General features: G+C 38.2%; 1 protein-coding gene across 1 annotated transcript in view; it reads right to left on the bottom strand.

Moving 5' to 3' along the window:
• Gucy2f (guanylate cyclase 2F, retinal) overlaps positions 1 to 24349 on the bottom strand; it is a 139805-nt gene that overhangs the window by 90603 nt on the left and 24853 nt on the right. The window contains exons 3-5 of the mRNA XM_055604984.1: positions 7678 to 8032; positions 6247 to 6331; positions 1895 to 1991 (exon numbers count right to left, since the gene is read on the bottom strand). Of these exons, the coding sequence (XP_055460959.1) occupies positions 1895 to 1991; positions 6247 to 6331; positions 7678 to 8032 (537 nt within the window). The remainder of the gene's footprint in view (positions 1 to 1894; positions 1992 to 6246; positions 6332 to 7677; positions 8033 to 24349) is intronic.

Genomic DNA, 24349 nt, shown 5'->3' with positions numbered 1-24349 from the left:
GGGGTATCCTCTCACCTGAGAAACACAACCACTTGTGTTTTATGGCCGCGAGTTCTGATTGCTGGTCACTGTGCCAATCCTGCTGTGCTGCTCCTCAGAATGAGAGTCCTCCCGGCGCTGCCATCTTGCCCCGCCCCCAAAATCCTCTATTTTAATTATTTCGGAGTATATGGCACAAGAGTGTTAGCTTGTAATCGCCCTTCGGTAATAAATACCAACACTTACAAGTCAACTTTTGCAAGCTCATAAATCCAGATTTTTTTATGTGAAATTTTAAAGCTTGCTACTAATTTCTCCTGGGAGGGTCAAAGAAAAGTGATTGATAAGCAGTCTGTAATCTGTAACATAGACAAATTCTATTTTCCTTTCTTTAAAGACTCAGCTTTGAATCTGGGTCTCTGAAAAAATTTCCTTCTACTGACCTGACTTCTCTAAAGTCCTATTCTATTTCCAGTTCATTTGTGTAATTTGGTGCCCGTTGGAACCTGTTGGTTTCTTTGCAAGATTCCATTGTCTTCTCTTGACTGTAGTGCCCTAAAGACTACATGTACTCTCACAAAATAAAATCCCAGGGACAGTCCTTATGAAGATATCCTGTTGGACTTTCATGAAACTCTGCCCTCTTTTATTAGTTGTCATCTTTCTCCGAGCTTTTATTAGTACATCTTATACTATAAACACCATGTTGGGTATTAAAGGCTAATATAAAGTTTACCAAAGAGGAGTTATATGAAGTCAAAACTATTGCCCAGAGTGGACTGTATTCACTTTCAAAACTCAGTTCTAAGGAGACAGTGTTATCTAACTGAGATATAACATCAACTATTTATGTAATTTTAATTAACAATGAATACTCATACATACATTAATGTATAAAATTGAATAATTGACATATGTATATAATGCATGATGAACAAAGCAGAGTAACTAAGATTTTTATATCCTTAAATAAGTATCACTTATTTTAATGTACTTTTATTTTATGAATTTGTCTGTATGTATGTGTATGCATGCTACATGCGTGCAGGTGCCTGAAGAAGCCTAAAGTCGGTGTTGCTTCCACTGGAGCTAGAGTTACATGTAAGCTGCTGGACTTGGGTGCTGGGAAATAAATTCAAGTCCTCCACAAGACCAATACAGCTTTTAACTACTGAGCCATATTTCTATGTCCCCTGTATCATTTCTTTATTTTGATAATCTTTGGCCTCCTTTTTTCTTTTTCTTTCTTTTTTTTTTGTAAATTATGCAATAAGTTGTAAATTATAGTCACCCAAGTGTTCTACAGAGCCCTGGAATTTATTCCTTCTGTCTAACTGTATTTTGGTACCGGTTATCTGATATCTGTCTATTTCCCTGTTTTCTACTATTCTTACCTTCTAGTGACAACTAGTGTATTCTCCTACTTCTACATATGAGCAGGATCATGTGATACTGTCTTTCTCTGTGTGGCTTATTTCCTTTAACATCATGTCTTCTAGTTCAATCTATGTTGCTGCAAATAACAAGATTATTTGTGGCTGAAGAACATTCCATGCTACATATATAGTTTATGTGTTCTAAAAGTCATAGTAAACAAATAAAAATAGATAAAATAATTTAATGATACTCTTTATTTAACCCCATATATCTAAAATAATTTTTATTTGTGATCAATCTTTTACAAGTTTTCATGAGATATTTTATAAGTCTTTATACTAAGAGTTCCAAGTCCAGTGTGCATTTTATTAATTTTAAACATATTTTTTGTTGTGAGCCTCACCTTTAATCTCTCCAGCCCATGCATTTTACTTTTACTGCATATCATAACTGAAACTAACTACATGGCATGCTTCAATAGTAACCTGTGGCTTCTAGCTATGATATCAGTCAACACAGCAGAAAGGGGGCTACCTACCTTACTGCCAAAGTGGGGATTAACAAATGTCACATCTTCCAAAGTCAGTAGAATTCTGTTGGGCCCTTTAATCAACTGGATTTTATTTATACGTCGCCTGAAACAAATATGAAATAAGATGGTCAGGGATGGGATGCAGAATGTGTGTTCATATATATATGATCATTACCATAATATTTAAAGCAAAGAGAATAAAAACAACCCTGGTCATCACAACTTATAAAAACAAAAACACAAATATGAAAATATTATTAAAAAGGTATCCAAAAAAGAAGCAAGGGTGATGTATAGGGATAGTATCTCAGACTAATGAAATGGTAATCTCACATCAGGGGCACATTCAAAACCTCTCTGAATAATTTTGAAGGGCTCTGCATGTTTTTTACTCACACTATGCATCCTAATAATCTTAGGGCTGAAAGACATTGATCTCCAGTTTGCTAACGACAACAGCAAAAACACATTAAGGAAACAAAGCAAAATAACACAAATTGTGTGAGATCCCCTAGCCTTAGGCAGAGCTGGAACTAGAACTGGTCCCTGGCTGTGGGCCCAGATTTCTGCTCATGAGACCACTTGAGGTCTTGCAAAGTTGCAAACAGGTTGAAAAGTGGAAAAATTCAGTCAGTTATTTGCTTTGTCTACATGATTCCAAACAAATGGGCTGACTGGGATTATTTTTTATTTCCTTTTACTGAATTAGTCTCTTATTGTATTACAGACACAGTTTAAACATGACTTTTCCAAACATGGCCATTAATTTGCAGTCATTGTAATTATTTTATACAAATCAATTAATAGAGACATAAAAGTGTATGAGGTCTACCTCACAAAGTCAGGTGGGTCTACCAGGTAAACAGGATCAGGAAGAGACCTTAGTCTGTGTGGTTCTTTCTCTCTCTCTCCAGCTTTCTCATTCTGCTAAAAGCTACACTGACATTGTTTTCTCACAATTCAATAATGCAATGTGTTCACTGCAAGAGCCAGGGTGAGAGAAAAACAAACAAACAAACAAACAAACAAACAAAACACTATATCAAATTGCTTTGCCAAGCTGGTCTAAGGAGGCCTCTGTAATATCACTGTAGCTGTAAGTACCAGCAACTCAGTCAATTGTTCTCAGTGACTTCACTAGTATGGAAACAAACATATAATGTGTTTCTAATTGTCTCACAACAAATAAGTCCCTCATCGTGGTGGAAGCTGCTCCCCAGCAGGGAAAATTAAAAGACCCCTGTAGTGACTTTTTGGGTAGAGCACACGAATCTTTCGGCAAAGTAAAACATCACTGCCTAACGTATCTGTTCCATACTTGTAGAAAATTGTCTTAAAACAGGCAAACGTATAAAATCGTTGTGCTTCAAAAATACAATCTAGTAGAAGCAAATTGGACTCCCAATTGGGAGAAGGCAGTATTGATTCTGTCATTAATTAGCCAGGTGCAGGCAACCTTGTATAAATAATTTAACCTTTTCATGTCTCAGTATCACTTGTCTAGCTGAATAATAGTCCTTACATTACCGTTTTAGAGCGTTGTTTTGAAAATCAAATGAGATAATGTATGTGGAAGTGCTCTGAAAAGCATCAAGTACTGGGAAAGTATCAGGACTCATCATTATCATCGTTAGTATTACAAAGCTTGGAAGAGCTTTACAGAAAGGCAATAGAATCTGGTTCAGAGGGGTAGAGAGAAAAGAGAAGTTCAAAGAATCCTTTGTTTTGGGATGGATAGGTTCTTTGCATGGCTTTCTTTCTGGGGGGAAAAAAAACAACTTAAACAATCAAAACACACAGAAAAGGAAGGAACTCTCCTGCAAGTAATCATCTATTACAGAAACTCATCAGCTGCTCGGCTCTTCTGATTGCAGCCGTGGTGGGTAGAGAGGGGGAGGAAAGCAGAGAAGAGGGGGCATCTTTTATGCTTTGTTAGCTAGGAACCAAGGACAAAGTGACTCTGGGAAATGATAGGCCTCTCTTCCATCTCTGAGTTTTCTGTGACCACTTGAAGTACCAATTGCTTCAAACTCATTTTCCTTTCCAATCATTTTCCTCTCTAATCATGTCCCTCTCCAATCATTTTTCTCTGCAGTCTTCGTTGCCCTTCAACTCACAAGCTCGAATCAATTCCCTCTACCTTTGTGGGTCTGCCTTTTTTTCTATTTTCCTTTTCTTCCCAATGATTAATGGGTTGGACTCACTCAAAGTCCAGAGTACCAATCCATTCAGTTTAAAAGACCAGCAAGAATTATCATTTGGGAATGTTGAAGAGTAATATAAGCAGCTGACTGTATGTCCATTTTCTATCTTGCCATGATATGTCAAGATGTTGGCTAGAAAGATCATATAAATCCTAAAATCTCTCAGGGGAGGGGTATTGTCTGTCATTTATTTCTGCTGAGTACCTAAGGATGCTAATTAAATATTCAATTATTTGGCAGCATGGAAAGGATATTAAATTTCTATTCTTAGCAATGGCATGTCCAAGATACAGAAGTTAGAAGAAAAACTTCATTTAAACAATCTCTTTATTGAGTGTGTTTTAACAGTTCGTAACTTGCCTCGTCTTTTATGTGTGTCAATCAACTTTTTAATACAGCGGTGATGTGAGAGGAATTGAATAATGCTTTTTCACATTGATACAAACATATTAAACAGGAAGATGAACACCTGTTTTGCTTGTTTAGATCTCTTTTTTGTGAGCTCATTAAAACAGCAAAGCTGGAAGGACTCATCAGAGTCATCTACTTTTATTCCTTCACAGTACAAATGACAAAACCATTGCCAAGGAAGGTTAAATGGCTTGTCCAAATTCACACACTCTACATACTTTGTCTTGGAACTCACCAAAAAAGCTCCACTCCCATTAAGTCCATACCATACTATTGTTGGACCTACCCTTACAAAGAGACAGTGAAGTGAAAAAGAAAGACCTACTTCACTTTTCATTTTCCCCAAATTACTCTTATATGGACACAGTCCAACTTTTAAAATACAAAGGTCATAAGAAAGGATTTTCAGATTAAGTGACATTCATACCAGTCTTGAAAACAGGTCATCAAAGTAGTGGACCACATTTTAAGAGATTTGAGGAAGACTGACTTGATGATAACTATGATGTTGATGAATATAAAGGGTAGTTTTTATCCAAGGAAGAAGAACAGGAGAAATCCAGATTGTGATACAGTGGACAAGAAACACAGATATCCAAAAGAAGATCCTGGGTTCTCAACAGTTAGTAGGAGAAGCCAGCATACCTACAAAGGACTTAACTACTTCCACTTGTTGAGTGCCTAATATAAATCAGACACTGAGGTAAGTGATTTTGCTTATTTAATTTTTATTATTATCTTGTTTTAAGATTTTATTTTTAATTATATGTATACATGTGTGTACATATGGCTGTCTGCATGAGTGCAGTGCCTGTAGAAGCCAGATGAGGGCATCATATTCCCTGTAACTGGAGTTATAGTTCAGTGGTGAGCTACAGTGCTGGGAGCCAAATTCAGTATTCAGTCTTATCCACAGCCTAGTGGTTGTAGCACATGTCTTTTATCCCAGTGTTCTTGGAGGCAGAGGCAGGTGGATTTCTGTGAGTTCAAGGCCAGCCTAGACTACAGAGCGAGTTCAAGGATAACCAGGTCTATATAGAAAAACCCTGTCTCAAAAATCAAACAAAAAAGTAACACCAACATCAATCTTTTCCACTAAGCTACTCTACACCTCCTAAAATATTTGTATGCATACTATGTGTGTGCATGGAGGAGAGGGAGGTTGAGCTCACATGTGCCAGAGCATGCATGTATTGGTCAGAGGACAATTTGTGGAAGCCTATTGTCTTGTTTCACAAATGTGGATCTGAGGACTCAAACTCAGATTTTCAGACTTAGCAGCTATTGTCTTTACACACTGAATGGTCAAGCAGGACCAGATACTCCAAACTTATGAATTAGCACCACTATTTGTAAAGCTTAGAGTCTGTTAAAAGTCTACCTACAATATTCCAACTCCATCCTCTACCTTAAAATTTCTGGAGGGTTTGGGGGAAGGAACATAGATAAACAGTAATAGAGAGACTTAAAATCCTAGTTCTCTTATTTCACCATTATATTAAGAGCCAGATCTACTCATAGGCAACATTACCACTGACAAGACAACTACAAACATTTTTTCTGAGCATCATAAAAACACTTCACTCTAAATGGGGGCAGTAGGGATGGTAAATCACTATGGGAAGGAAAAGCAGTGGATCGTGTAATGAGCAATTGTACTGAAACACGACTTCTTGGAAATCAATATTAACAAGGCTATTGTGGACTTGTATTTTGTATATACAAAAAGAACAAAAAATGTACCTTATACAATAAGCAAATCCATTGATAGACAGCAAGGCTATAAGCAAAGCAAAGAAGACCATCATGGCTAAGGAAGGGTCGATACCTGCTGAAAGGGAGAGAAAGAAAAGAAAAACATTAAAATGGAAAAGCAGTAAATAAGTGTACCATGGAACAACACCTCATGCTTTCTGGCGAGTCTAAAATCAAGCCATATGTACCTAACCTAATTCCATTTTTCTACAGCGTAGTCTGTCTTGTTGACTTTATGGACAAGAAATCAATTCCACTGTTCTAAAGCAAAACCATTCACAACTCCGACAATAACAAATCACATGAATTAAGGCTGACCAACATGTTTTCTTTGGAGAAAAAAAGTCTACAAATGGAAAACTTTAAGTGCATTAATTTAAGTTGAAAAGCAATAAAATTCTTCAAAATGGGTGTGGTAACTTATCTGTGAAGGATAAGTATTATGTTGTCTAAAATAAAAGACCATCTTAATCTACTTGAGTCCCCAGACCTCATGAAATATATAATACTTGTCATTCAAGAATGAGGTAGAGTCTGGTTTTGACAATTACTGTTTTCATAAGAATATATATTAGTCTCTATGAAATCTAAATAGTTAAATATATTACAAATATTTCAGGGAGAAGTACATGATGAGGTGAGTGAAGAGGCAGTTGGATGTGTCGTGTTATAATAAAATCATAGTCAAAGCTGATCCCAAATAAATGCACAGGTTTTGGAAAAGGTGTAGAGAGGTACTAAATCAAAATAGGATGGGTGCTTCTAAAGATACCCTCTGGCTGTCAGAGACTGGATGAAGTTCCCTTCTTCCAAAAGCTAGAAGAGTTCTACTAGTCAATCAAACTGCTGGACTGGTGAGGGACATCAGAATTACTAGCTGTGGTTCCTACCCTCAAGGAGCAGTATATTTAGAGAATGAGGGGATGCAATCAATACATGAGAAAAAACTAGAAAGTGATTTTGTGCTAAGCTGTAAGGCAGAAAATTGTATGTAATGATAGTTCAGAGAGAAGATGATGTTAATATGGTATTCCTGTGGTAGTTGCTGAATGACAGGATTTGAATATTATCACAGGATACCCAGGTAATCTTTACAGTAGAGGAAAACAACCACAAGCCACAGGCAACTAAAGTCAGGGGAGGAAAACACTTTCCTTTTATAAGAGTAATGTCTTTGAGAAAGATTGAACCAGTCATGGGTTACTTTTAAATTGTGAATAAATCTTTAAGATTGGAAAGTGTCTCTTGTGGTTCTTATTATTTTAAATTAAGGAGATAATGTGCCAAGATATTTGTGCAACCAGAAATGCAAACATCTGCCCTTGTGAGTGTTTCAATATTGAAATATACCTTGTCTTAAAGATGCACCCCTATAACCCACTGAACTAAATTAATGACCAGTGATTTCCCATTCCTTACCTCCTTGGCATATCTTCCCTTCTGCAAACCAGCATTTTGCATCTGCGCTAGTGCGTCTGCCACCAGGAAAGTGAATAGGGATCCCTTTGAACCGTAGTAGTTCAGTTTCCATGTCCACAATGTAGGTGCCACGGAGTTCCCATTCTTTCCCATTGGTGTCCAAGATTACATATTCAGAAATTCCATTTCCATTTGAATCTGTCCTTATCACCTGGTTGAATCCATAGAACTGCATGTTTCTGGAATACCGAACGAGGCTGGCAGCACTAGCCCATCCATTTTCTTTCATAGCATTATTCATGGCTTGTGCGATAAGGTAAATTGAATTGTAGATGGTTCCAAACAACGGTGAAACCTATTTTCAAAAATTACAATTACCTTGAGCCCTAGTCACCCTAGAGCGATTTCAGAGTATATTCCAGGCTTCTCTTCATTATTATATGCCACAAGTCTGAACAGAGGGGGGAAATATTACTGAGGATTTGCTTGGTTTTTCCCTCAAATTTTTTCTATTTTTTTCCCTAAAGCCTTCATATCTTTATATATGTATGTATGTATCTATGTATCTATGTACACACACACACACACACACACACACACATATATATCAAATGAGACAACTGAGTTATACAGAGTGTGTGTTTATACTACTCAACTAAAAAAAGTGATTTGGGGTTAAAAAAGAGCACTAAAAACAAGCATGAACTAGACAAGGGGAGTTAAAAGGAAATTTACTAGGTAAGTTATTGGTGTGCAGTGAATGGTAAAATCACTTCTTTGCACTACTAGAGTGGTAGGTGTTGATGACAAGATTGTGAACAATGGGTCCCCACAATCCATGCCTGTGGCCCCCTGTCTTTGTCCAAAATGCCTAGTCTATTAAACGTATACTGCTCAGAGAAAATACTACTAGGATTCAGTTTTGAATGTATATCCACACACTAGACACCTTGAGTTTAAGTCAGCAAATCCTACATCCTATTGGCTAGCAAAGTTGCAAAGCTTTGGTGGAAAACCACTGTAAGTCAATGTGTATGCTACAGAAAATTATATGAGTATGCCTGCTATACAGGTGTTCAAAAGGTGATGACATTTATATACTATGCATGATGTACTGTTCATTAACCTTGTAACTTATTTTTGGAATAACCTATTTATCTTTTATTATAAAAGGTGAAGAAAAAGATCAAACAATCCCTCTATGCTGCAGCCCCCACAGTCATGGGCTCATGGTCTCCTTTAGCATTTCAGATTGAGTATGGAGGTCAAGAAGGTTATGATCATGTCATTTTTACCAAGCTTTAAGGAAAGATGATACTCAATGATTTTATATTCTAAGGTCTACAAAGCTAACCTCCTGTGACAAGCTTAATGGAAGAGAGAAAAAATTACATGTATATAATTGAATGGTGTTTGTGTTGGAAATACAAGTCAATATGCAGACAGGTGCAGTAACTAACATGACAGTGCCATGCTTTGTTTACAATGGATATTATGACTCAGCTATTGCTACATAATAACATCACTGGAAGAATATGAAAACCAAACTCATAGCAACAAATTGAGGTGTTAAATTTGGGACTCAGTGATGAGGATTATGAAAAGCTTCCTGGGGATTCTAATGTATCTAAAAGTTGTAGAAACAATAGACTGTTCCTCAGGAAAGAATGTTTGGGTGAGTTACACATTACCTCACACAGTGTCTTCTGTAAAATGATAATGTAGAATTATGGCTATCATAATGTTTTATGTCATTTGATTAGATACCTTTATAGGTAGAAAAGGGAGATTCAGAGAAGCCAAGTAATTGAACAAGTTTATTCATTCAAGCATAAAATCAGGACCAGAATACAGGGCTCCTGTATCTTGGGTTATTATTCTTGATTGGAAAAAAAATGGCTACAGTCCCTTCTGGTTCTAAACTCCTCTAAAAATTCCTGACTTTTTACTTAGTCAATACACTAAAGTTATCAGGGAGACATTTTTTGTTTGGCCCATATATTGCTTCTTTAGCTTTCTGTTCTCCTCATTGGATTGCCATAAAGTCAGGTCATTAGCTTCCTTCTACCTACGCTCTCTCCTTTAGTGAACACTCTGATTTTATGAATTGAAATAACGCATCTCTTCCCTAACTCTCAGATTCAAGTTTCCAGTTCAGACCTTTCTCCTATATTTCAGACTCAGTCAATTCTTTACTTCAGTAATATTACCTGCATGTTAAATTTCAATATACCCCGACTAATCTTCACCCCAATCCCTCCCATTCCACCTACATAGGTGTTTTTCATTTTCTAACTAGTTACTGTATACTTCCAATTTTTATAGACTACTGAGTCTCAGTCTCCAGAAATCTATTTCAAATAACTCTCTCCACTACCCAACCCCAACACATACTCTTCAGAAAAAGATTAGAAATAGAGGTCCCAAAGGAATTTTTCAATAATCCACTGTGTTGGCTTTCTTGGACAGTGGTTGCCTTTTGGATTTCTGCAAAAGCCCAGCTACTTTCAGAGATATTGGTAGGTTATGACAAAAAATTGAAGGAAAGAAGGCAGAGTACAAAATCAATACTAGTAAAATAAAAACTAGTTTTTAAACACCCATAGGGCAGCAAGCCCCTGAAAGCAGAAAAAAACACTACTATTCTGTTTTGAAAGGCATAGAGTCTTCTGGGAAAGAGACTACCTCTATCTACTATGACCAAAAGGAAACATTGAAACTGTTAAAAAACAACACTACTTCTTCTGAATTGACAACTGTACTGTGTGTTCTGCTGGCTAGTCTATCCTGCCCTCTGTGTTCTTAGGTAACCCTCTGGTACAACTGGCTGACAGCAATTCCCTAAGATTACTGAAATTTGAAGTTCTTTTTTTGGATTCTCTTGCCTCTTCCATATTAGACACACACACACACACACACACACGCATGCATACATGGGGGTTGGGGGGAACTTATGTAATTGCCCTCATAACCACAAAGGTATAATGAAGAAGAGGCTTGAAGTTAAGAAAAAAAGTTTGCCAGCAGTATTCAGTTACAAAAGAGGAGCTGTCACCCTGGCCCACTGTCCATGGGAAGGCTTGGGTCTCTTTCACCCTTTCAGCTCCTTAGCAATGGAAAGGTTTCCTTCCATTGGACATAAATCCAAAGTCCAAAGCATGCTCTGTTAGTATCAATCACCAAAGTTCTCAAGTTGTATTTATAGCAAATAATTAAAATATGGACTATGAAACAAGGGGTAATCAGACATGCTTCAAGGCCCTGTCTTGGCTTCTCACTAAAAAGAAGTGTGGTGGTTTGAATGAGAATGGTCCCCATGGGCTCAAATGTTTAAATATTTGGTACTGAGTTGTTGTAACTGTTTGGAAAGAATTAAGAGGCATGGCCTCGTTAGAGTAGGTGTGGCCTTGTTCAAGTAGGTGGGTTTGGGTTTGAGATTTCAAAAACCCATGGCAGGAGCTCTATCTACTATCGGTTGATCTGTCTCTTACACTTGTGGATCAGACATGAGCTATCAGCTACTAATCTAGGACCATGTCCACCTGCCTGCTGCCATGCTCCCAGCAATAGTCCTAAATTCACTGCCTTAAACTGTAAGCTCCATGAAATACTTTCTTCTATAAGCTGCCTTGCTCATGGCATTTTGTCATAGCAATAGAAAACTAAAACAAGACACAAGACATAATTGGCAGAAACACCTGCCAGACAGATGAATTTGCTGACATCACAGTCCAGAGTGGTAAAACCGTTGATGATTTATGCTATATTTTTTACCTATTGTGTATCTCTGAACCTCATAAGTGATTTATAAACAAATGGTAATTGAAATGTGTCATTGGTTTTTGTTTTATGACTTTAGATAACTCTATTCTAAGAAGTTAAGAAATTATAAAGATTTGGAGAAGGTCACAGTAAAGAGCAGTGACATCTGAATTTTTCAGCAGTTTATGCTGCTATAAGGTTGATTATCATCTTTTCAGATTTGCTGTGCTTGAGCGGGCCTTAAACTGGCTTCCAAGAAACTTGGTCATCAGAAATATACATTAAAACCTACTTCTTCAAAAAGTCATTACTTGAATGACAAAATGGCCATATCCCTTTTGAATGAGAAGCTAGGCACATGAAGAGATTTTTAAAACTTAAAGTTAATCAATAATTGGAACCTCATGAAATTGAAAAGCTTCTGGAAAGCAAAGGACACTGTCATCAGAACAAAACGACAGCCTACAGACTGGGAAAGGATCTTCACCAACCCTATATCTGACAGAGGACTAATATCCAGAATATATGAAGAACTCAAAAAGTTAAACAGCAACAAATCGAGGAATCCAATTAAAAAATGGGGTACAGAACTAAACAGAGAATTCTCAGTAGAAGAATATAGAATGGCAGAGAAACACTTTAAAAAATGCTCAAAGTCCTTAGTCACCAGGGAAATGCAAATTAAAACGACCCTGAGATTTCACCTTACACACATCAGAATGACTAAAATAAAAAACTCAAGTGACAACACATGCTGGAGAGGACTGGGGAACCCTCCTCCATTGCAGGTGGGAATGTAAACTTCTACAACCACTCTGGAAATCAATATGGCACTTTCTCAGACAATTAGGAATAGTGCTTCCTCAAGATACAGATATACTACTCCTAGGCATATATCCAAAATATGCTCAAGTATAAACCAAGGACATTTGCTCAACAAGGTTCATAGCAAATTTATTCATAATGGCGAGAATCTCAAAAAAACGCAGATGTCCCAATTGTGGTACATTTACACAATGGAATACTACTCAGCAATTAAAAACAAGGAAATCATGAAATTTGCAGGCAAATAGTGGAAACTAGAAAAGATCATTCTGAGTAAAGTATCCCAGAAGCAGAAAGACACACATGGTATATACTCACTTATAAGTGGATATTAGATATATAATATAGGATTAAAATACTAAAATCTGTACACCTGAAGAAGCTAAGAAAGAAGGAAGACACAGGATAAGATGATCAATCCTCACTCCTAAAGGCAAATAGGATGGGCATCGGAAGTGGGAGAAAACAGGGAACAGGACAGGAGCCTACCACAGAGGACCTCTGACAGACTCTACCCAGAAGTGTATCAAAGCAGATGCTGAGGTTCATAGCCAAATTTTGGGGAGAGTGCAAGGAAACTTATGAAAGAAGGGGAAGATAGAAAGACCTGGAGGGGACAGGAAAGCTACAAGGAGAGCAACAGAACCAAGAAATCTGGGTCCAGGGGTCTTTTCTGAGACTGATACTCCAATCAAGGACCATGCATGGAGATAAGCTATAACCCCTGCACAGATGTAGCCTATAGCATCTCAGTGTACAACTTGGTTCCCTAATAATGGTAATAGGGACTATCTCTGACATGAACTCAGTGGCTGGCTCTTTGATCACCTCCCCCTGAGGGGGGAGCAGCCTTAGCAGTCCACAGAGGAAGACAATGCAGCCAATCCTGATGAGACCTGATAAGCTAGGGTCAGAGGGAAGGGGAGAAGGACCTCCCCCATCAGTGGACTTGGGGAGAGGCATGGGAGGAGATGAGGGGAGGAGGGTGAGATTGAGAGGGAACAATAGAGGGAACTATAGCTGGGATACAAAGTGAATAAAGTAAAATTAATAAAAAAAAAGAAAAACAAAAAATTAAAACTGAAAGTTAATTGAACTTCTGTTGTCAAAATGATACTTAAAATTATTCATGATCCACTGATAGGTGAGGTCCTCCTCCCCTTCCCTCTGACCCTAGACTCTGGAGGGGCATGGGAGGAGATGAGGGAGGGACGATGGGATTGGGAGGGGATGAGGGAGGAGCTTACAATGGGATACAAAATGAATAAACTGTAATTTACAAAAAATAAATTAAAAAAATTAATGATCACACCCCTTGGACTTGGTCCAAAGCTGTGTGAAAAAATGATCCAGTTGGTATGATACTCGTGAACACAGTACTCTAATTTTATATAGAGTAAGATAGATAGACAACTATGGTCACTGTGAAAATAGAGAAATCTTTTAAAGAAGTGTGCAGGGATAAAGATAGAGCAGAGATTGTGGGAATGCCCAACCAATGCCTGGTCCCAACTGAGAACAACTCCATGGGAGAGAGCCAGCTCCTGACACTATTAATAACAGTCTGCTATGCCAGGAGCATAGCACAGTTGTCCTCTGAAAGGATCTACCCAGCAGCGGATTGAATCAGATGCTGAGACTTAGAGTCAAACATGAGGCAAAGCATAGGGACTCTTGTGGAAAAGTTGGGGTGAAAGATAGAAGGACCCAGAGGGGACAGGAGCTCCACAAGAAGACCAACAGAGCCAACTAACCAGGACCCAGAAGGGCTTTTCGAGAGTGAAGCATCAACCAAGTACCATGATCAGACTGGAAGTATGTCCCCTTCACATATGTAGCTGATGGGCAGTTCAGGTTTTATGTGGGTGTCCTAGCAAATGGAGCGGAGTTGTCTCTGATATGGACTCTGTTGCCTGTTGTCTTTGAATCATGTTCCACCAACTGTGCTGCGTTTTCTTGCCTCAGTGGAAGAGGATGCATTTAGTCCTGATGTGACTTAATGAGCTGGGATGGGTTGGGGGGCTCCACTTTTATGAGAAATAAGGGAGAGATGAGGGAGGGAGAAAGAGAAAAGGGTAAGACACAGAGTAGAGGAGGGAGGGGGCTACCATCGGGATGTAAAGTAAATAAATAAATTAATAAATTTTAAAAAGAAGTCTGATGGAATTCCAGAATGTTCCAAGCCAAACTATCTTCCCTTCAGCTTAGCATCTCCTCACCATGCACCCATATTTAGGGTAATGGAAGACAATAGGTATAAGGAGCATGAGTTTCTCACAACTAGCCTCTTAAGGGAGGATTCCCTTTGCTTAACCATATAAGACACACTTGGGGGAAAATATCCTAAATGTGCGTTCCAGCAATGTGTGTTTGTAGCCAACAAAATTTCATTTAAAACAAACACCAGAGTACAATAAAAGAAGAAGAATTCAGGCATCAAAACTTAATTTCAGATGTCTATTTTGTGCCAAAGTATGGAGGTACATAGTGATAATCCTTGCTCAATCACCTTGAAACCAAATTAGAAAGTTTGTCAGTAGTTCCCCACACCTAAATCTCTCTATTTTGATTTACTGTTCTCATTTCTCAGATCCTTGTAAAGCCTTACTACTCCCTACATCCAAGGAAAAGAATCCAATAAACATGTTCAGATCAAAATATCAATCACTTGGTTCTCTTACTCTCCTTTAGTAAAAAATTAACTCTGTTACATGTTTTTCAACCACTTCCCCCTAGTGGGACTATCTCACCAGGCCACAGGGGAAGAGGATTCAGTCCTGATGCAACTTGATGATCTAGGGAGGGATGGTGGGCTGGGGGGATGCTCCCCTTCTCTGGGGAATAAAGGAATGGGGCTAGGCACTGGGAGGAGAGAAGGGAGGGGGCTAAGATCTGGTTGTAAAGTAAATACATATTTTTTTAAAGAATTAAAATAAGATACTTGCTAAGTGTAAAAAGGTACAGCAAGCCTGATGTGTGCTTCTATGGTCAGGTTCTGGTAGCAGTCTTGGGTGGGATCCCAGTTCTGTCACTTGTCATGATCTTGAGGAAACTGTTTTGTGCTTTAATTTCCTTACCCACAAAATATAGATGTTAGCATGTAATTTGTGTGTTGGTTGAAGATTCAATGAGATCATTTAATCACACTGCTTAGTACAGAGTAAACACTGAATACACAGTGCCTGCTATTGTCTGCATTTAAGAGGAGAGACTCCTGTCTCTGGTAACATAACTTGAAAATCTGGTGTTTATGCCACTTGTTCCAGGCTTGAATCTGTGACCAGTTCTTGTCTCAATGTCCCTAAATGGGGAAAACATTCCTTTTTATTAGGACAAAGGTCTATTTATATTTTTTCCTATTATATCCCCTGCGGAGTTTCTGGGTTACAGTAATAATAACAATAACTACTTTATTAATAATAATGGCTAACGTTTACTGAGGAGCTATTAAGTGCCAGGCAAATTCATTAATGTCTTATTCATTTCATTCTCACAGTTCTGTGAGAAGCACCATTATTTTATTATGTGCAATTTAAAATGAAGAAAAGGTATAGAGTTTAAGTATACTGAAGGTAGTCTCTGAAGTTTTTTAACTGATATGCTATATCTGAGCTTAATAAATATTTTTGAATTAATTACGGTACCTTGTGGTAAACAATACAAAGGATTATTATATGTACCCTTTTGTAGTTTATTTTGTCCTTTATGATTTGTCCATGGACCTCCTGGTACAGGGAGAAGGAACAAAAACATTAGTGTTTCATATTAATATCAAAAGGCTCTGCAAGCCTGAAACAGAGAACATGAAGAAAGAAGGCTGCAGTGGGAGTGGTAACTGATTTTGCAGTGTGGAGACCAATCAAACTAAACTATCTTCAGAGGAAGTATTGATAAGCAGCAAGCAGCCATGCTTACGCAGAGTGCTAGAAAGGAGTATCAGTTTAAGTTGCTCGACAATATGCTAGTGGGGGTGAGGCAAAGCATTAATGAGAGAAAGATCTTTGAAGATCTGAGGAAGGAATACTTAGATACTTTGAAAGAATACTTAGTCGTGACATCTACTGAGAACAGACAGACCTCAGGAAAAAAAACATGAAAAAAAAATATTACATTGATTCACACAAGCTCCAGAACCAAAACAGTGGAAACAAAGAAACTTGGAATTGAGATGGGAGAAAAAAAGTGATGAAATTAATATACTCATAAGGCTGATAGTGAGAATCAGTTTCTCTCAATCAAATTTGTGGCCAGATTCTGGCAGTGAAGAATTCTAAGTTCCTTCTCTGAAAACAGATACTGAACCAAGAGTCAAGTCTTAACAGTTATTAGTCAAAAACAAACAAAATAAAATTGAACAACAGGTGATTAGCCAACTCTTCTCTGTAAAAGCCCACATGGCAACACACCTACCTTCAAGTCTGCTGTTTAGAGCTTCATTTTTAATTATAGGCAGACATTCCCATTGCTAGATATCCAAGCAAAGCTTCTAATAATACATACAATGATCAGAACAAAGAAACATGAAAAACAAAGAACTAATGGAAAAAAAAAAAGATGAGCTTCAAAGAAGTTCTGATATTTTCAAAGAAATAAGAGTTCTCTGAGTCCTTGAGTTCCATTTTCAAATGGAACCAAATGCAGATCTCAAAAAAATACAAAACATTTCCTTTGGTGTACAGATTTTAGTATGATTATCCTATAATATATGTCTAATATCCATTTATAGGTGAGTATATACCATCTGTGTCTTTCTGCTTCTGGAATACCTCACTCAGGATGATCTTTTGTAGATCCCACTATTTGCCTGCAAATAATTTCCTTGTTTTTAATTGCTGAGTAGAATTCCATTGTGTAAACCCACCACAATCTACATTCAGAAAAGGAAACGGGACGAACATAGGGAGAGGGAGAAAACAGGGAATAGGACAGGAGCCTATCACAGAGGGCCTCTGAAAGACTCTACCCTGCAGAGTATCAAAACATGCTGAGACTCATAGCCAAACTTTGGGCAGAATGCAGGGAATCTTATGAAAGAAGGGGAGATAGAAAAACCTGGAGGGAACAGGGGCTCTACAAGGAGAGCAACAGAACCAACAAATCTGGGGTCTTTTGTGAGACTGACACTCCAAACAAGGACCATGCATGGAGATAACCTAGAACCCCTGCACAGAAGTAGCCCATGGCAGCTCAGTGTCCAAGAGGGTTCCCCATAATAGGAACATGGAGCGTCTCTGACATGAACTCATGGGGTGGCTCTTTGATCACCTCTCCCTGACGGGGGAGCAGCCTTATCAGTCCACAGAGGAAGACAATGAAGCCAGTCCTGATGAGAACTGATAGACTATGGTCAGATGGAAGGGGAGGAGGACCTGGAGGACCTCCCCTATCAGTGGACTGGGGGAGGGGCATAGGAGAAGAAGAGGATAGAGGGTGCGATTGGGAGGGGAGGAGGAAGGGGCTACAATTGGGATACAAAGTGAATAAATTGTAGTTAATAAAAGGAGATCTTATTCTACCAAAAAATGCAAAACACATATTTGCATGCATACAAATTTGTATGCATATATATGCATGTATATATAGCTGAGAAGAATGTGTGCACATTTGAAACTTTTTTATTGTTCTCCATATAATACAGTATAAGACATGTATAGAACTTGTATTAGACACTGTAAATCTTTTTTCTTTTTTATTATTTTTTTATTTATTTATTACAATTTATTCACTTTGTTTCCGAGCTGTAACCCCCTCCCTTGTCTCTTCCCAGTCCCACCCTCCATAGCTCTTCTCCTCCTATGCTCCTCTCCTAGTACACTGATAGGGGAGGTCCTTCTCCCCTTCTATCTGATCCTAGACTATCAGGTCTCATCAGGATTGGCTGCATTGTCTTCTTCTGTGGCCTGGAAAGGCCGCCCCACAAGGGGGGAGGGGTCAAAGAGCCAGCCACAGAGGTCAAGTCAGAGACAGTCCCTGGTCCCCTCACTAGGGAACCAACTTGGAGACTGAGCTGCCATGAGCTACATCTGAGCAGGGGTTCTTATTATCTCCATGCATGATCCTTGGTTGGAGTATCAGTCTCTGCAAAGACCCCTGTGTTCAAATTTTTGGGTTCTGTTGGTCTTCTTATGGAGCTCCTGTCCCCTCCAGGTCTTTCTATCTCTTCCTCAACTGAGGAATGGATACAGAAATTGTGGTATATTTACAGAATGGAATACTACTCAGCAATTAAAAGCAAGGAAATCATGAAATTTGCAGGCAAATAAAGCGAACTAGAAAAGATCATCCTGAGTGAGGTAACCCAGAAGCAGAAAGACACACATGGTATATGCTCATAAGTGGATATTAGACATGTAATATAGGATAAACATACAAAATCTGTACACCTCAAGAAACTAAGAAAGAAGAATGACCCTAGAGAAATTGCTTAATCCTCAATCCTCAATTCAGAAAGGCAAATGGGATAGATATCAGAAGCAAGAGAAAACAGGGAACAGGACAGGAGCTTATCACAGAGGGCCTCTGAAAGACTCTACCCAGCAGGGTATCAAAGCAGATGCTGAGACTCATAGCCAAACTTTGGGCAGAGTGCAGGGAACCATAAATCATTTAATAGTGATTCAAATCATGCAGGAAGATGAGCATAGGCTACATACAAATACCATACCACTTTATGTAAAGAACTTGAGAATCCACAGACTTTTATAGCTTGGGGAAATTCTGAAATCAATATACCATAAATCCTGAAGGACAAATGTAGTTTGTCCTTGATGAAACAGGACACTACTAATATAGAATGTACTCTTGGAAATTAAAAAGGTTGTAACTAAGCATTTTTACAAAGTTAGTAAAAGGCTAAGAGCACAAAGTTGAGAAATTCAATAAGGTAAGCTAAATAAAAAATATGGAACATTTAACAGAATAATAAAATAATTAAAAGATCAGTCTATCATATAGAGAAAGCAGATGAAATGTTTGCACAAAAGATACATGCACCTCCATGTTTATTGCAGCACTATTCAAAATAGGCAGAATACGAAAGCAACCCAGATAAAGAAAAGGAAGTATATGGAACACTTATCTGTTCAAGATGAGAATTTGTCATGTGCAGCAATATGGATGGAAGTAGAGAACCTTATGTTAAGTAAAATCAAACCAGATACAAATACCATGTGTTCTCACTCATTTAAGAAAAATATTAAATTAACTTGTAGGAGATTTAACAGAACAGGGGTCTCTAGAAAAAAAGGAAGGACAAAAGGGAGAAGGGACAGAAATTAATTAGGAGGTACTTTTAGGAGCTGGGAACAGTGTTCAGGGTAGAAAGGGCATATGGAAATGCCAATTTGAATTCTAATAATTTTTAAAATATGCAATAAGAACAAAATAAAATAGAACTAAAAACTATTCATTTCTCTTATTTGTTTATTGCTATTTCATATTTGTTTGCTTGTTCCTGACAGGGTTTAATGTGTCTCAGGCAGATCTCAAACTCCCTATGTGACCAAGAATAACTTTAAACTTTTGATCCTCCTGCTCCTTCCTCCTTGAGTGCTGGGATTGTAATGCAGCATTGTGAGTTAAACCCACGGCTTTCTGCACACTAGATAAGGACTTTACCAACTGAGCTACATCCCTAGCTCCTTGTCACTTATTCAAATAAAATATTTCAATATCTTTAATATAAAAAATCAATTTAGAAAAATCTTTCCTACCTAATTGTCTTCCTAAAAATAACTAAGAAAAATATTATTGAAAATAATATCAAATAGTTTCAGGAAAAACCCCTGTGCCCAGATATATTTGGTCCTTGTGGGGTTCCTATCCTTTCCCCATCATACTAGCTCCCCTTCTGCTGAAGGTTTGGTTATGAGTCTTAGTATCTGCTTTGAAATGCTGCTTGGTACGGTCTTTCAGATGCCTTCTGTGGTAGACTCCTGTCATACGTCCAATGCACATCCCATTTGTCTTTCTAAGTGAGAATTGATCATCTTACCTCATGTCTGCCTTCTTGTTTATCTCCTTTAGGTGTATAGACTTCATTATGTTTATCATTTCTTGTAGGTTTATATAAGCGAGTATGTACCATGGACCATGTATGGATATAACCTAGAACCTTTACTCGGACGAAACTCATTGTACCTCAATAACCAATTGGTTTCCCATAATAAGGGGAACAGGGACTATCTCTGACAGGAACTCAATGGCAGGCTCTTTCACTCCCCACCCCCCAAGGGAGGAGCAGTTCTGCTAGGCCACAGAGGAGGACTTTGCAGCCAGCCCTGAAGATACCTGATAAAACAGGGCCAGACAAAAGGGGAGGAGGTCCTCCCCAATCCGTGGACTTGGAAAGGGGCAGGGAGAAGCTGAAGGAGGGAGGGTGGGATTGGGAGGGAATAAGGGAGTGGGATACAGCTGAGATACAGAGTTAATAAAATGTAACTAATAATAATAAACAATAAAAAAGAAAATAATATCAAATAAATAAAAAAACAAACTACCCCAGGAAGAATGGGCTCTTAGACCAAAGGGTCTACCAAAGAAATAGCATAAGATGTGTTAAAGACTCATACGTCATCACAGTTCATTACATCAAAAATAAGATAGATAAAGGTGAAGATTTAGCTCAGTGATAAAGTGGTAGCCTAGAAAGTGTGAGGACCTAAATTCCATCCCCAATAAGCCACAGTCCCAGGCCAAAAAAAAAGTAAACTTCAAAGGACTAAGGAAAAAAAATTCACCAATATTGATTTAGCAAAGATAGATCAAAGATTTTCTGGGCACAGATCCAAGATGACAGAGCTTAGAGGACACTGTGTCTGACCAGCAAGACATCAGTGACTGCACAGTGACCAAAAGATCAAATTATGGGTTTTAAAACAACATCAATTGCATTTCCCAGGTGAGAGGAAACCCCATGGTGTGAGAAGCAATCTGATCCAATCTCAGGTCACCCAGCTAAACTCCTGAAAAGTTCCAGGTTCCCAGACAGCACTCAGCTGCCAGCCCAGAGACACTTGATTGCACACGCAACTTACCATCACAGACAGAACTGTGGGCTCCAAAACACCAGAGACTGGGTTTCCCTGTCTGGAGGGTGCCTCATAGTGAAGGAAACATCAGGTCTGACCTCTGGGAACCCTGCCAACCCCCTCTCTTCAGCTCCCCCCAAAGTTCCGATGCAAAGTTCCTGGGTTCTTGCAGTCCTCAGTTGTCAATGCAGAGCAACTTGCCTGTGCCTTTGTGCTCTACTCACCAACCCAGACTGAACTGTGGATCCCCAAACACTACAGACTGGATGTCCCTGTTGGGAGGAAATCCTACAGTGAGAGAAACATCAGGTCTGACCTCAGGACATCCAGCTAATCCCCGGAAAATTTCTTGGGTTCCCAGAGGATCAGAGCTTTACCTCCAGCCACGTGCCTGTGTGCTGCACTAACCTGCCACTGATTACAACTTGGGTACTGGGGCACAGAGCTCCAATCTCGGACTTACAGACACCCGGCACCCACGGAATCAGCCCTCAGATGCTGCTCTAATGCACAAACTGTCTCCCTAGGTAAACTGACCAATCTGTGGGGGTTCCTGGTTCTACAAGAGAGCTGTGCCCAGCAAACAATGTATGAGCAGCAGCTCACTAATTCAGAGCAAGAAACCCAGGCCACTGTCTCCAGGACTTCTCGTTGTGAGAGGAAGGCCCCTGGAATACCAAGAAGCCCAGTTACCCCACAGGTCCATACACCTGAGGTGAGCTGTGGCAATTCCCTGAGAAGTACCAGCAATCCAGTGACCATACCCAAAAAGCTGAGGAGGCCTCCTTCAGCAACAACCATCTTCCTGCCAAGGGGATTCTCCCCATTCCAGGATTCTAGCAGGCACTAGAAACTAACAGCCAACACCTGAGACAGCCAGATGGGTAGAGGCCAGCAAAAATAAAATAAAATAAAATAAAATAAAATAAAATAAAATAAAATAAAATAAAATAAAATAAAATAAAATAAAATAAAATAAAATAAAATAAAATAAAATAAAATAAAATAAAATAAAATAAAATAAAAATAAAAAAGATAGACCAAAGCCAAAGCAATATGGCATCTCCAGAACCCAGCTATCCAGGGCAACTAGCCCTGTATACCATAATATAATTGAAGTTCAAGAAGATGACCTTAAATCTATGTTTATGAAGATGGCAATGGAGGAAATGAATAAAATCCATAAAGAAATACAGGAAGATGAAGTCAAAGAGATTATGGCCATCCATAAAGAAATACAAGAAGATACAGCCAAAAAGTTTGTGGCCTTTAGAAAGGAAATAATTTAATCACTGAAAGAAATAAAAGAAATAGAAGAAAGTTCATACAAACAGGTAATGCAATTGAAGGAAAAGCAGGAAATTACAAACAGACAAGTAAAGAAAATCAACAACAAACATTTCAAGATCTGAAGATAAAAATGGAAAAATTAAAGAAACATATACACTCTCAGGTGTAGAAGATACCATGGAAGAAACAGATGTATTGTCAAAGAAAAAGGCAAATCTAAAAAATTTCTGACACAAACATTCCAAGAAATCAAGGACAACAGGAAAATACAAATATAAAAATAACAGAAATAGAGGAAAAATTATATTCTTGTTTCCAAGGCACAGAAAATATTTTCAACAAAATCATAGAAGAAAATGTCCCCAATTTAAAGGCAAGGCCTATAAGAGGCCTAAAGAACACCTAATTTGTATTAATATATTAGACCAGAAAAGAAAACCTTGCCACCACAAAATAATCAAAACAGTAAGTATACAGAACAAAGAAAAAATACTGAAAGCTGCAAGGGAAAAAGACCAAGAAACATATAATGGCAAACCTATCATTATCACACCTGATTTCTCAACAGAGACTATGAAAACCAGAAAGGCCTAGACAGATATCATGCAGCCCGTAAGAGAACACAGATGTCAGCCCAGACTAGTATAACCAGCAAAACTCTCAACATCATGGATGGAGAAAAAAAAAGACATTCAGTGATAAAAACAAATTTAAATGATACCTACCCACAGATCCCGCTTTACAGAAGATACTAGAAGGAAAAATACAACCCAAGAAAGCTAAAAATCATAGAAGAAAATGTCCCCAATTTAAAGGCAAGGCCTATCAGGAAAATACAGGAAATAAATAAGCCCACAATATCAAAACTAAAAGTAGCCAAGCATACAAACTCACTAACACAATCAACAGCAAAATCAAAGGATCTAAGAGCCAATGGTCGTTAATCTCTTTCAACATCAATGGACTCAACTCTCCAATAAAATGACACAGACTAACAGAATGGATTCCGTAAACAAAACCCAACAATCTGTTGCATACAAGAAATGTACCTAAGTCACAAAGATAGATATTACCTGAGAGTAAAGAACTGGAAGACATCTTTCCAAGAAAACAGACCCAAAAAGCATGCAGGAGTAGCCATTCTAATCTCTAATAAAATAGACTTTCAAAGAAAATTTATCAAAAAAAGATGGGGAAGGTCACTTCATACTCATCAAAGGAAAATTCCACCAAGAAGACATCACAATTCTGAACATCTATGCCCCAAATATGAGGGCACACACATTTGTAAAGTAAATATTAAAAATACTTAAACCACACATAGATATGCACACATTAATAGTGGGGGACTTCAACACCCCCACCCTCAACAAAGTACAGGTCAACAAAACAGAAATTAAACAAAGAAAAATGATTCTAACAGATGTCTTGATTCAAATGGCCCTAACAGACAAAAACAGAACCTTTCATCTTAACACAAAAGAATTTACTTTCCTCTCAAAACCTCATGGAACCTTCTCCAAAATAGACCATGTATTTATTCACAAAGCAAGCCTCAACATATACCAGAAGACTGAATTAATCTCTTGTATCCTATCAGACACCCATGGACACCATAGCTGGACCTCAACAACAACAGAAATAGCAAAAAGCCTACACACACATGGAAACCGAACAACTCTCTACTCAATGACAGCTGAGTCATGAAAGAAAGAAGAAAGAAAGAAAGAAAGAAAGAAAGAAAGAAAGAAAGAAAGAAAGAAAGA

The sequence above is a fragment of the Psammomys obesus genome, unplaced genomic scaffold, assembly GCF_907164565.1.
Source record: "Psammomys obesus unplaced genomic scaffold, mPsaObe1.curated_primary_1811, whole genome shotgun sequence".
Lineage (NCBI taxonomy): Eukaryota > Metazoa > Chordata > Mammalia > Rodentia > Muridae > Psammomys > Psammomys obesus.
This window is presented reverse-complemented; position numbering and strand designations above follow the sequence as displayed.